General features: G+C 37.0%; 1 protein-coding gene across 2 annotated transcripts in view; it reads right to left on the bottom strand.

Annotated features, from left to right (window-relative positions):
* Positions 1-15046, bottom strand: part of ANTXR2 (ANTXR cell adhesion molecule 2) — a 159942-nt gene that overhangs the window by 85112 nt on the left and 59784 nt on the right. For both annotated transcript variants that reach the window (XM_038582324.1, XM_038582325.1), the window contains exons 11-12: positions 14385-14463; positions 3430-3525 (exon numbers count right to left, since the gene is read on the bottom strand). In XM_038582324.1, the coding sequence (XP_038438252.1) occupies positions 3430-3525; positions 14385-14463 (175 nt within the window). The remainder of the gene's footprint in view (positions 1-3429; positions 3526-14384; positions 14464-15046) is intronic.

The following is a 15046-nucleotide window of genomic DNA, read 5'->3' as shown; positions in this document are numbered from 1 at the left end:
TTCGGCCCAGGGCACGATCCTGGAGTCCTGGGATCGAGTCCCACATCGGGCTCCCTGCATGGAGCCTGCTTCTCCCTCTGTCTGTGTCTCTGTCTCGAATGAATGAATGAGTGAATGAATGAATTAATAAATAAATAAATAAATAAATGATTTTTTAAAAAGAATTAAAAAAACTCACCTAAAACAAAATTTATACAATGCCAAGCTGAAATAAATGCATTTCATTTCCCATTGGAAAGTAATATTACTGATAACAATAATAATCAAAGTTAAATCGATCCCTAGTAATTTAACCGCTAAGAATTATTTCTTAGTAATTTAACCGCTAAGAATTTGCATTGTGCATATATGTTCTGTAAAAAGAAACAAAATAAAATGAATATCCTGCCATTGATATTCAGGATTTCTTTCACAAGGCCCTTTGCCCCCTTTTTTTCACATCACCTCTTCATTTTTCTCTAGCTCATTCAGCTTCCATCTTATATTCCTATCTACTTTGTTAGCGATCCTTTGCTTTGGCCATATCTAAGATGCATTATCTGTCACTGGCTTTCCATTTCAATTGTTTATGGAAACTCAGTTGGGTTACAAACTTAATCCCCTCCAGGACTAGACCTAGGCAGACACTGCTGTAAAACAAGCAAAGCTTCTTTCAGGGGATTATACTAATCAAATCTCTCCAGTGGCTTCTCATCATCCCTGAGGTGAGTTCAAACTTCCTAAAAGACAGAGGAAGCCTCCCTAAATGGGATTCCTGCCTAAATCCCAAACCATCTTTCACTGCTCCCTTTCACTGGCATGCTAGGTAAGCCTCAGCCTAGCACTTCCCAAAGCATACCAGAATAATTCAACGTAATTCCACACACACTTCATCTGAAATGTCCCACATCAACTGTAAATATCTCATTCATTATTTAAAACTCAGTTTGGGGCAGCTCGGTGGTTCAGTCAGGTCAAGAGCTCAGGGTCCTGGGATCAAGCCCCACCTCCAGCTCCCTGCCCAGCAGGGAGTCTGCTTCTCCCTTTCCCTCTGTTCTCTCTCTCTCTCTCACTCACTCTCTCTCACTCTCAAATAAATAAATAAATAAAATCTTAAAAAAAAAAGAGGGGGGGCTCAGTTGGGAATCATCAGCCCGGTAAGGTTTCTCTGAGACAATCCCGTATGTTCTTACTGTGCTTTACAAATGTTGCTGTTGGGGCACTCAAGCTCCTTCAATTATACTTTGCCCACATTTCTGTGTTTCCATATTAAAATGTGAGTTTCCTCAAAAAAATAAAAAAATAAAAAAATAAAATAAAATGTGAGTTTCCATATCATATTGTAGTCATTTTCATAACCCCAGTTCCTAATATAGTAGTGACACAGATTGCCATGGGCTAAATACAGAATTTTGCCTCTACTCTGCCTTTACATCTACTTTAGTAAACATGTGCTATGATTCATTTATACCTAAGTATAAATATAAGTTCATACTCAGGGCTAGTTGCTCTTTAATCTATAGTTCTAAATGTCAAACACAGGCAGATCTCTCTATTAAGTAGGTTTCAGAAATTAGTAAGCATTCATGTTTGTAAGGATAGGAAGCGCTCCTAACATCCTGACAACACACTTTAAAGGCATCCCTCTACGCCTTGCATAAAGAAATATACTCCATGATTACAACCTCTGCAGTCTCAGGGTTGTAATGAACCTATTCCCACCATCTGGAGATTGAGTCCTCTCTGTAACATCCAAAATTATGGTCAAGAACTATGTTTGAGCACATCTAGCAATGCCCCAAAGAAGCCTATTTTAGTTTTCACATATATCGTTTAAAAAAATCATATACTTTTACACTTTTGAGCCCTCTGATCGATAACAAATGAAACTGCAAAGTAACGAAGGAAGGAAATCCACCACTGCAAAATTTAAATTAAAAAGCCAAGGAGCACAAATCATCTCAGGGCACGTTTTTGCTTTTTGAGACTCAAGAATGCTAGACACCCTAAAATAACCGCTATCTAGGATAATCGAGAATACAACAGGAAACCGTTTGAGCATAAATTGCTATGGCAGAAAACTGATTAGCTCAGCAAAGAGACAGGATGCTTCTTGTCTCTACCGTTGTCTGAGTTAATTCTGTGCCTCCGCTGTGGACCAACTGTTCTGAGATAAAGGATTGTAAAGTTGACTCATGAAAGCAGATTGAAGTACAATTAATAATAAATACAGGAGTAGTGCAGAGTAGTGCCTGAAGTTACAAGGAAGCTGAAATTAGTCAACAAAGGTGAAGGAGAAAAAAGGCAGTCTAGGAATACCAGATACAATACCACTGTGATCTACAGAATATAAAGGTCTACATAATGTGATCATGATAAAAGGAATACTATCAAACTAAGTAGGAGGTTAAGTTTTCAATGAGTGCTTTGTCAGGATACTCTTTTCTATGAAACCTGAACAATCCAAATTGGATTGCTTGAAATGTGAACTCTACTAGTCAACATTCCACCATGTGGTAGACAGAACAATGCTCTCCCACCAAAGATGTTCCTGGAACAATGAATAATTTTCATATGTGAAAGTTAAGGATCTTGAGAGGATAGTCTCCTGGATTATCCAGGTGGGTCCAATTTCTCCCCATGGTTCCTTAACATTGGAGGTCCTTTCCTAGTTGGTGTGAGAGTCAGAGGGAGATTAACTATAGAAGAATGGTCAAGGAGATGCAATGTTGGTGGCTTTGAGGATGAAGGGAAGGGTGCATGAGGAAAGGGACGTGTGTGTCCTCTAGAAGCTGGAAAAGCCAAGAGAATAGATTCTTGAGAGAATCTATTCTTGTGTTGCTTTAAGTCACTAAACGTCTAGCAATTTGTGACAGTAGCAATAGAAAACAAATATAAACCTGTATTCTTTCAAAGGTTTTACTCAAACATGAAAAATAACACAAACAAACCAACTGTCACAGCTTCAAAACTTCCTATTTGACACTCTAACATGTGCACATGACTTATTCCTAAAATGTTTTTCTGAGAGGCAAACAGAGAAGGTCCTGAAATAGATTTTTCAAAGAGGTAATAAAAGATTCAATAAGCACTGACAAGAAAACCTGACAGATTACCAGCTTCTCCCCACGAATCCAACAGAAAATATCATTCAATTTACTTGAGACTCTTTTGTGCTGCAGTAGAAAACCCTTTATTCCTACCCATCTTCCTCTCCTCTTCTCCCTCCAAACTTGATTTTGAAATGTTTCAGATGAAGTTTTATAATCCACATTTACCAGCATACATGTTTTCTAGAATTTCCTATCATAATAACAAACTATTAAAATTCAATATGATAACTGAAACTTTGTCGTTGTTGGAACACTAGCATTGACTCACATTTAAGGCCTTACTTTACATCTATCTCACCGCTTGACAAGAGTAGAGTTGAAAATCCTCTTTACTCACCACTTTGCAGCAAAGAGGCCAAAACCACCACATCAAACCAATGCCCAGTAGTAGCAGCAACACCAAAATAGCAATGATGGCTGCAGTCCCGCTAGACTGGAAGAGGTAGAAGACAAAAACAAAGTGGTCAGTAAAGCATGGGGTTAAATCCCAAACACATATTTTTTTAAGGAAACACAAGATAATGATGCAGAAAGCATAATACTGTCAAATCAGATTTTCATTATATTCCTTTAAATTCTATAAATCCCCTTATATTCTATCTCATACCTGTTACGTTCAAACAGGCAATAATAAACATGAAATCTTCCCAGGTGCTACAGACAGTTTTAAATTATGCCTTAAAAGAATGTAGGAAAAATCAATATCTGGGGTTATACAAACAGGCTGAATGTTCCCTATCATTTGTCTCTGGGAAAGGGTTATTTTGATTACAAGCATGATTACTTCTAGGCAGAACTTATGTAGCGTTCTTCCCTTTTGATGACAGGACACTAGATGTATTATATATTTAAATTGTGGGTCAAGATAAATATCAAAAATCACCAAGCAAGTGACAAACCAAAAACAACAGTTCTTGTTGGCAAATGGTACATTCGCATCAATGCAAGAAAGCAACCTCATGCATTCACATATCAGATTTCTCACTGAAGCTTAAGGACTACCCACAAGAACCATGTGTGGGTAGTCCTCTGCTGTCCTCTTACTTCCTGATGTAAAGCTCCTCCTGCCCTAAGGAACCTGCTCTGGGCTCTGCCTCCAATCCCCTTCCTGTAGCGACCACCTAGTCATCTTGCACAGCTCAGCTCCAGCCATTTCCCTAGGAAGACTTCTTTGCACCCTCTGGCCAGAAAATGCCCCTCTTTACTATACAATTCATAACTGTCTATACTTGAATCTTGATCACTATCACAATTTATCTGTTCATTTCTGATAAACTATTTCTTTAATTTCTCTTTTCTGTCATTATTTATTGTGAGCTCTAGGAAAGCCATGAGGTTATGTTCAACCCACTTACTAATGTATACTCCGTGCTTGGCATTTAAAATGACTTACTAAGAGAACGAACTCCAGAGAAATAAGACTGCAAAAGCCATAAATGCAAAGTCTAGTATTCACTGAATTTTTAGTATGGGTATAAAGTTCCACAGGGGACAAGCTGTCTCGCCCAAACCCCACTTTCTGGTATCCCTAGTAATAATGTTCTGTTTGGTGTGTGTGTTTTTCTTTGTTTTGTTTTTTTTCTTTTCTTTTTTCTTTTTTTCTTGCTTGCTTTCTTTTAAGGGAAAGAGTACAGAGGGAAAAGATATAAATAAATCAATACACTCTCCAGGTGGAAATTTGAGATTTCATGGGCAGTTTTTCAGAGATACACTTCCTGTCATTCAAAACAAATAAAGGGCCCCTGAGGGGCTCAGTGATTGAGCACCTGCCCTTGACTCAGGTCATAATCCCAGAGTCCTGGGGTCAAGTCCTGCATCAGGCTTCCCACAGGGAGCCTCCTTCTCCCTCTCATGAATAAATAAAATCTTTAAAAAAACAAACAAACGAAAAAAACAAATAAGAAGTATAAGCCTAGAGGTCAGAGTAAGAGCCACTTTTATCCTAGAGCTGATAGAGGGGTGGCAAGGTGTGGGGGGACTCCCTGTATCCATCTTAGAAGGGCACTGTATTAACAGGCTGCTTAATTTCTTGGAGCCTCTGTTTTCTAATCCATATGAAAAGAAAGCTAGTTGTTCCCAAAGCATGAAACTCTTTGTGGAAAAGTCATTACTATGATATCTCTCTTAGAAAATCATTTTGCGTATTAACATACTTATAAAGCTCTGACTGGTTTTGCAGTAAAGAAACTCACTTATATCAGCACAGAACCATCTTTTTTCTCATAACATTTTAAGTATACTGTAAATCTAGGGTTCTCTAGAATCCATAGAGAAATGTTGGGATTGATCAAAGCTGAGAGACCTCCCAATGTTTAAGTGACAATGGTAGTGGCATTCAGTCAGAATATTTTATAATGGAATAATGGAATTTAAAGTGCAATACGAGGCACCCAGGCACAGCTGGTTAAGGGTCCAACTCAGGTCATGACCCCAGAGTGGTGAGATCGAGCCCTACATGGTGCTATGTGCTCAGTGCGGAGTCTGCTTGAGACTCTCCTTCCCTCTGCCCCCCTCCCAATAAACAAATAAATCTGGTTAAAAAACATAAATAAAATGCAATACATAATGACCAATGCACAAAAAGATAATAAACTTTATGTAAACAGTTACATGTAAACAACTGAGAAAAGAGAAGAGAAGGTAGTTTTCAAAAGCAGTGGCAAGGAAGTGCCAGAAAAATATACTTGGTTCAGCTAATCAGAACAATCTTTACATGTGTATTCTTTCTCCGTATCATCTGTTATTATCACAATGGAAGAAAAAGAAAAAAGATTAGCATAGAGCAGCATGGAGACTATCCCAAAACAACTCCATTTTTATAGATATTGATTACTAGAAGCCTTTCAGTTTTAATAAACCTATTTTTAAAATGACTAATTCCCAGAGCAGCATAAACCATAAAACACTCATTACTTTTAGAAATGTTCAGAAGATTAATAATCAACTACACATGAACAATTAAAGCGATCCTTTGGTTTCTGATTTTGCATCTAAATAGAAGAAGGAACAAGCATATGAGGCATTTATGTAGCTGATGGAAGGTTGCAAATTAACCACAACCGGCACCACCAAAGTATCACTTCGAATCTTTGGTAATTTTATTTATCTTATCTTTCAGAAGACAGCAAGAATAACTATGGCAACTTCACATGCACACACTATGTTTGCTAAATTCTACTGTTCACTATCTGACCATTCTTAAGGCATAGAAGATGCTATTAGATGATATTCACCATAAAGAATTAACATAAAATAGAAGAAATAAAAAGACATGGATTCATTTAGCGACTTCCTGTTGGAGAGTTTGGTTAAATGAAAATGCAAGCTCAACATTTCACTACCAATATATCTTAAATATCTAGATATATTTGGCACATAGAAACTTCTGGCACATAGAAACTTCTGTGTGTATGTGTGTGCGTGTGTGTGTGTGTAACAGAGAGAGAAGGAAGTGGAGAGGGAGAGAAAGAGAAGGAGAATGTAAATACTTTACAGAAAATTTTCAGGTAAATATCTAAGTTCTATGTCCTTAAAGCCAAAGAAAACAATTCAGAACGTACATCAGGTCACTGAAGAAATACTCAGAGTGCATCTTTTTACATAGAATTCTAAACATTCATGAACAAATTGTGTGACTCTCCACAGCATTGACTACTCTAGTTCTAAACAGTAGGCAAACAGGAATATAACAGAAAAAGAATGTCAAAGAAATACATAGAAAAGTGTGATACCTTATGGGAGAAATGCTGCCAAATACATAAATTCATGTTCCCACCTCTTATGTGAGATACCCCCCCCAAACCTGTTTATGTATAGAAATGAATACAGCATTCCCTACTAGCCCTTTCCCACATTAGGATCTAGTCATAGCACTCATGGAAATGGCTCACCATTTGTCTGTGCTATACAGTTTTCAAAAAAGTTCTATGAATACTGGGCTTCCTCCTTTCTTAGAACTCAAACTCTGTGTTCAGAAATAGGAACTTGCAACTAAATGATATCAATCTGCTAAAAATTTAGTGGTTACCTTTTTTTTCTTCCTATGGACGTGTCATTAAGAAGATCAGAAAATTGTATTGACAGAATGTAAAGTAGATGGGCTCGCCATGATAGGCAGTGAAAATTCTTTTTTTTTTTTTAAGATTTTATTTATTTATTCATGAGAGACACAGAGAGAGAGGCAGAGACATAGGCAGAGGGAGAAGCAGGGTCCCTGTGGGGAGCCCGATGTGGGACTCGATCCCGGGACTCTGGGGATCATGACCTGAGCCAAAGGCAGATGCTCAACCGCTGAGCCACCCACGCATCCCAGCAATGAAAATTCTTGATTTTTCCTCCAATAAAGATGACTCTGTTAAGAACATTAATAAAATACTATACACATCCAGATGTAAATATACATTTATTATAGCAATATTATCATGTCAACTGACTCCAAATGTTCATCTTCAATAAAATTAAAAAGAAAATTTTCTAAAGACCTGCAGACCTAATCTTTATCATATTTAAGCTGAGCATGATGGAAAACTGGTTCAGAGGAAGCAAGAATGTAACGCAACCCAACCTTGCCATTGTGTATGAGACACAGTCCCTGGATGCCCCAGTCCCAGACATGAGATCAGTTAACTGGATATATAAACTCAGGCTTTCCCATTTCCGTTGTTTTCATTTGCGCAGAGTCTTTATCAGAGCATGAAAGACTTCAATCGTGAAAGGGAAATAATTTCATTGTTCACATAGCTTTATAAACAAAATAAGGAAAGGTCAAACACATAGACTTCAGTCCTATGAGCAGATAGCAGGCCACAAGCTACAGACTTCAGAGTCAAATGAAACTGGCCATGATTACACATAGATCTGTGTCATGGGCAGAAACTAAAAGTCACTTAATTTCTGATAAGTGTGCTTCCCTTTAAATCTGAGCCAGGGAAGCAGGTGCTAAAATTACAAAGTTCCACAAGTCTTCATGAAGCCCACGGGTTAGCTGGAGAGACAAACGGAACAAATAATCCCAAATGTGAGGAGATGGGAGGCAGGTACAAATAGAGACATGGAACAGTAGGGACTAACCTGGTCTGGGGTTCTGAGGAAGTAAGAAAGCCCAGGGAGAAAGTGGTGCAGAATTAGTGGCCTCTTGCAAAGACAAGACAAGGACAAAGGTGGCTGGAGCATAGAGTTTGAGAGGACTTGGTAGCACCTAAAGAAGCTAAAGAGAAAGTTAGAAACACACATCTCTGAAAAGTGGTAGTCCTTTATAATACAGAGAGATTTGGCCATCCGTTACAACGGATTAGTATCTGTTTGTTAGATGACCTTTCCACTGGCCATTTGTTGGATAGAATCTTTCTAACTATAGTTTTGAAAAAATGGCATTCTCAAATATCTACAAAGAATAGATTGCACAAATTAGCTGAGGAGTCCAGTTTGAGACTTACTACTCAGATGATGGTTCAACACATGGAGCCAAAACTCTTTTAAAGGTTAACTATGGACATACCAGAACCTTGAGCTTGAAATTAGGGTAGAAGGAATATATTCAGTAGTCATCCTGGACACATTGAGTTTTTGAACTTGGTTTGCACCTAATTTCTTCTTCTTCATCAAAAGCAAGCTTTCCAATGAAAAACTTCACTCTGCCTAATGTCACTGAAATTCTAGCTAAGAGGACCACAAAAGTATAAAAACAATCAGTCACTACTGTACTTGAAAAATAACTATGAGCAAGAGGAATCACTCAAACATTTCAAAACTCAAATAACTATTGGAAAGAAGACTCACTCAAAAATTTTCAAAGCTGTCACAATCTACCTAGAAAATAATCACAGCAACTGCAACCGAAAAAGAACAAAGCAAAAAGGGGAAATGGATCTCCACGATTTTTTTTTTCTATGGATTTAGAGTTAGGGGAAGAAAAAAAGAGTCAAAAAATGGGTGATAATTGCATGCTCTGGATTCTTCTGGAAGATTCGATATCAGGAATTACCAAACTATGTCCCAAAGGCCAAATCAGTGCATCTGTTTCCTAAGACCTCTGGCAAGCTATGATATTTTTTTTACAGTATTATGTAGCTGAAAAAAAAATCCAAGAGTAATATGTTACATAAAATTCAAATTTCAGTGTAAATAGCTTTGCTGAACACAGCCTTACCCATTTGTTTACATAGTATGTTTATAGGTGCCTTTGTGCTACAACAGCAGTGTTGAGTAGTTGTGACGAAAACTGTGTAGTTCTCAAACCCTGAAATATTTGTTATCTGATCTTTTACAGAAAAAGTGAAATTGCCAACCCCTGTTTTATATAAATCAAATTAGAACCTGGTTGCAAATAGCAGAATGCACAAGTGTTCAGGTCGGTGGGGGTTGGGGGGGGGGAGACAGACTCGGATTCAATTCTCAATTCTAGCATTTACTTGACTGTGAAACTGAGCAGGGAGGGAATCTAACCTCCAGAGTCCCCAGGCCCCAAGTACCCCCCTCTCAGGGGCAGTGAGGGCTGAAATCAGCCCATGTTCTTACTCATCAAGCCATGTGCCCTGCTGAGGGCTGGGTCTACACAACAGAAGCAGCACTTTCTAATGTGTTTGCATAAATGTGCACTAGAAATTGGACGTGGCTCTGTTCCTCATCAGTAAAATTAAGGTAATAGGAATAGCCTCCTCTTGAGTTGTGTGTGTTAAAGTCATTAAGTGCTTAGCACATGTACAGTGCTTAGCACAGTGTCTGGCACTTAATACATGCTCAGAAAACACATTCTTGATACTGTTATGTCAAAAGAATCAGAAGAACAGATGTTCCAAGGGGGAAAAAAGATATCTTTCACTATTTTTTGAAGCAGAGACACATTTAGGAGATCTTCTGAGATGGATGAAGAGAAATAACTGTCTAAGTACAAATGCTTCTCAGGCTCTAATCTTAAATCTCTTAAGTCTCATCCTTCATTTCCCTAACTCTTAAACTAGGTGTACAGCTACTTTCACTCATTCATTTAACAGATAATCTTGGAGCACAAGCTTTACATAAGGACCAGACACTGGGAGGAAGGCAAGGAGCAAGGCACAGGCCCTGCTGTCAACAACTCAAAATGGCTAAGAAAACCCCAGAAGTAAACAGGAAATTACAGCTCAGTGACATAAGTGCCTTTAACAGAACTGAGCCTGGATGCCCTTGGAGCACACAGAGGGGCTCCTTTATTTGTGGGATTTCCACAAGGATTAATCAATTCCCAAAGTAATGGCGTTTTATTTTGTTTGGCTTTCAAATGCCTGTGAAAGCCAAAGGCATCATCCTATAATGAGTAATACTACTAACTGCATCTCATCAACTCTGAATATGCCTGACAGACTGAATATCACTTAATGCAATGCCTGGGTATCCTATTCTATTTTGAATAGAAATTTAATGGACACATCAGCAGATACATCTCAAGGCAACAGTCTCACTTTTCATATCTATAAATGATAACATTACTACCACACACTAGAGGTATTTGAGTTTGAATACAAAATAATGGCTAATTCTAATGGGAAAAAAATGAATTATACCATGTCTATTAGCAATACAATAAAATGAATCATAGTATTTATTATTTTATAATAATTGATTTATAGAAGACTATAAATCATCACTCTGAGCTGAAGCATCACTTGACTTCACAGTGACTTCACTGTGACCCCTCTGACCTTTTCTCCTTCACCTCTCTGAAGCACTTAATGTTGCCTTCTTTTCATATGGAATTCCATTTTCCTTTGGCTCCTTTACCTGGTAAGTGTCCTGGTTTTCCCATCTCTTGAGCTATCTATTCACTTCACTTATTCTGTTGACCAAGATGGACTTAAATTTTCTGTCAACTTGATTAAACTTTAGATAGATTTTTTTCCTGGCAATAGGCTCCTGGTCTCCCTTTGTGTAGAAAATCTGCTTTAGTAAAGTGCTAATTGTTGGGGATCCCTGGGTGGCTCAGCAGTTTAGTGCCTGCCTTTGGCCCAGGGTGTGATTCTGGAGTCCCAGGATCTAGTCCCAGGATCTAGTCCCAGGATCTAGTCCCAGGATCGAGTCCCACATCAGGCTCCCTGCACGGAGCCTGCTTCTCCCTTTGCCCCTGTCTCTGCCTCTCTCTGTGTATCTCTCATAAATAAATAAAGTCTTTAAAATAAATAAATTAAATTAAAATGGCAGAAAGAAAACTTTCAGAATAAAATCTTTTTCAAGTTGAATAGATTTAGCATTATGAAAAATATAATCCATTTTCTTTCCTTTTTACATTTTAGCATTGACTTCTCTGCTTTAGGAACCACAAACCTATAAGATGAACTTTAAACTCCACCTGGTAATTTTCTTTCTTTAAGCCACTGATTATCTGTTCTACATTTTCGATTTTCAAGCTTCCTTCCCAGTCTTTCTCACTCCAATCAAATAGATCAACTCTCAACTTCATTTTTCTATTAATCTATAATCTGCTTTCCCCTCCTCTCTTCTTGCCTAAATCTTGCTTTCCATTCAGGATCTGGTTTATCCAAGACTCCTCCAAGAATACAAAACCTTTCCGAAACAAACTAGTGGTTGCCAGAGGGGAGACATGAGGGGCTATGGATGAAATTTGTGAAGGGGATGAAAAAGTAAAGTCTTCCACTTATAAAATAAATGAAGGGCACCTGGATGGCTCAGTGGTTGAGCCCCACATCGGGCTCCCTGCACGGAGCCTGCTTCTCCCTCTGCTCTCTGCCTCTCTCTCTCTGTGTTTCTCATAAATAAATAAAATCTTAATAAAATAAATGAAACACAGGGAAGTAATGTACAGCACAGGGAACATAGTCGATAATATTGTACAACTTTGTGTAGTGACAGATGATAACTACTTATATACATTTCAAAATGTATATAAATATCGGAATCACTATGTTGTACACCATAAACTAATACAATTATGTCAACTATTCTCTAATTTAAAAAAAAAAAAACCTTTATCTGTTATTCTTTCCCTTCTGCTTTAAGCTCCTGAAAGCCATTCTCTTTTTTTTTTCTTTTTCAGTAAAAATCATGTGGAATTTGTTGACTACTTCATTCTATACAACTCACAAATGTGTATCTCCAATCCAGACCTCTTTCTAGAATTCCGACTTGTGTATTCAGCTGCTTTTATGATATTTCCACTGTGAATGGCTATATAGACATCTTTCACTCAACATTTCCAAAACAGAAGCTGCCACTTTTTCTAAACACTGCTCTACCTGACAACAACGCATCCTTCTAGTTGCGCAGGTGAGAAGTTTAGAATTATCTTTAATGTTCTTCTCTCATAGCCACATATAATCTGTCTACGCATCCCACGTGCTCCACATTTACTTAAATATATCCAAATCCAATCACTTCTTACCATTTCCACTGCTGTCTTTTTAGTGGAGCCATCCTCCCCTCTCTTAGATTACTGAAACAGCCAAGGAAGGACTTGGTCTCTGTATTTCCACATTTGTACCCCCTGCAAAGTCTATTTTTACACAGTAGCCAGAATGATCTTTTCAAAGTATTAAGTCATATCATGTCACTATCCAATGGTTCTCCATTTCACTCAGAAGAAAAACTCAAATCCTTGCAAAACCCTACGTAATATATTCCCCTCTGTCCACCAATCTTGAAACTCCTGCTCGCCCCAGCTATCTCCACTCTAGCCTTCCTTTAAACTTGTCAGATAGAGTGCTTCCTTAGGCTTTGTTCTAGCTGTTCCTGCTGCATAAAAAACATTCTTCCCTTGGGTGGTTTTCAGGGTTCACTCCCTCACCTTCCTCAAGTCTTTATTCTTTGACAGAATAATGAAAATTTCTTTGATCCCTTACTTAATATAACAACTTGCCCTCCACATTCTCACTGACACAACCAACGTCACTTTTTTTAAAATCACCTTACTCTTAAACTTGAGTCACAAATGTACTCTTCCTGAGAACCGGAAAGGCCTAGGAAGACTTTCAGAAAAGTACATGACGTGTAAATTCCAAATGAGTCACTTAATCTCAGCATCCCTGCACACCAAAACTGTGAGTAGTTATAGAATACAAAAACTTATTTTCCTGCTTGCATGGAAGAGAGGTGAAATAAGATGGCTTAGAGGCACAGAGTAAGAGGAAGGATGGCGAAAGAACACTGTTTCAGTGAGCTCAACACTGAGAAACTCTATTACCACAAATGTTTGCTATCTCAACCACATCCTGAGAGACAAGGAAATCTGCAAATTGCAACATGAATTACAAATAAAAAGAGAAAAAACAAAAACTAGGTATTTTCAAAACAGAGACAGGTGTTGATAAAGACTTATCCAGAGAATTCAATAATGGCCCAAGGGTCCCTATAGATGTTTGTTTTCCTTGTAATGTTATCTTACAATGAGAAAGACCATTGTCTCCATACAGATAATATTGGATTATTTTGTTTTTGGAAGGAAGGATATCTCTCTGATTAAAAGATCAAAATATAAAACTGTGAGAACATGAGATGTGAGAAAATGTTTTGGTTTATAATTTTGGTCTTTTGAAGGGCAAAAATTTAGGGGTTTTTTTGTTGTTGTTGTTGTTTTTGCTTTGGGTAATGCACTTTTTAAAAAGATACTATACTCATAAAAATAATAGCCATGTGATCAGTTCCTTTTAGTGCTGTTTTCATGTTCAACAATCAAATATCAAAAAAATGAACCCCAAAACTTAACTATAAGGAAAACACTGTCTTAACAATGAAGTTTACATTCTAAACTATTGCATCTTAGGTAATACAAATTAATCATCTCAATCAAAACAGAGTTCTAATCTAGATATATCAAGCTATCAAAATCAAATTACTTACTCATATTAGAAAGCACCAACATTTAAAATAAACAAAATGTGAGGTCATCATTAAGATATGCTAATAATTTCAAAAACATAATCAAGTCTTAGACAACAATTCAACCTTCATGAGAGAAAAAACTGTATTCCATTTTGATATTTAATGTTTCTTTTTTTTTGATATTTAATGTTTCAAGGAAAATGCTTCATTGGAAAATCATTCTCCTACCTTATTTTTAATTTAAATATGACTTGAATTTCATATATATCAAAATAAAATTTGTACTATCTTAAAATCTCTTTTTAATAAGGCTAAAGGTTAAAAAAAAATCTAAAATAAATTCCATACAGAGTTTTTGTGGTAGTCTCCACTGTCATTGTTTACATCTTCCTTATTACAGCATGCAACAACACTGACAATCCATAAATTATTTCTGGATGGAATCATTTTTAAAAAGTAACTTTATGCAAACTTTTTACTTACACATTCTGTGGCTGTGACTATTAATGAACTCGAGATGACAGATTTTCCTCCATTAAAGCTCACCGAAACATCGAGAGTTCTGAAAGAAAATGAAAAAAAATCATTAAAAACAAATTAAAAACCAGAGGATTATAGGAGGTTTTAATTTCCTTATGTAATTCAAAACTAGTAGGAAAGTCTATTTTTGATCAGTTATCCCAGCTTTTTCCTTTCATCCTTTGGTCCAGTCCTTACTTAGTAGCCAGAGGCAAATCTCTTAAATGATCTAATCGTTCCAGAAGTATTAATGTAAATAAGAACATTAAAAAATTCCTTGAGAGAAATGCTAAGACTGTTTTCACCAAAACTAAAAAGAAGAGAAAAACCCTTACTTACATCCTATTTAGCTTATTTTTCCTATCTTCAGACATTACTATCATCGTAAGATTATTAAGAATAAAAAAATTGGAAATAATAAATCATTCAAGGGTAAAACATAGAGAAAGTGATAATACAAGAGAAATAAACTGAAGAAAAAAGAGAATGCAATTTCCTTGTGGGTATTTATTGTAGATGGTCCCAGGACATCAAAATATCTCAGCAAAGGTAAAAGAAAGAATAATTTTTTTTCATGACTAAGATACATCAAAGTTAGACTGCAGCTCTTATTTTGGAAACATGAT

This window comes from Canis lupus, chromosome 32 (assembly GCF_011100685.1).
Source record: "Canis lupus familiaris isolate Mischka breed German Shepherd chromosome 32, alternate assembly UU_Cfam_GSD_1.0, whole genome shotgun sequence".
In the NCBI taxonomy this organism is placed as follows: domain Eukaryota; kingdom Metazoa; phylum Chordata; class Mammalia; order Carnivora; family Canidae; genus Canis; species Canis lupus.
The sequence above is the reverse complement of the archived record's forward strand: the minus strand, read 5'-3'. Positions and strand labels throughout refer to the sequence as shown.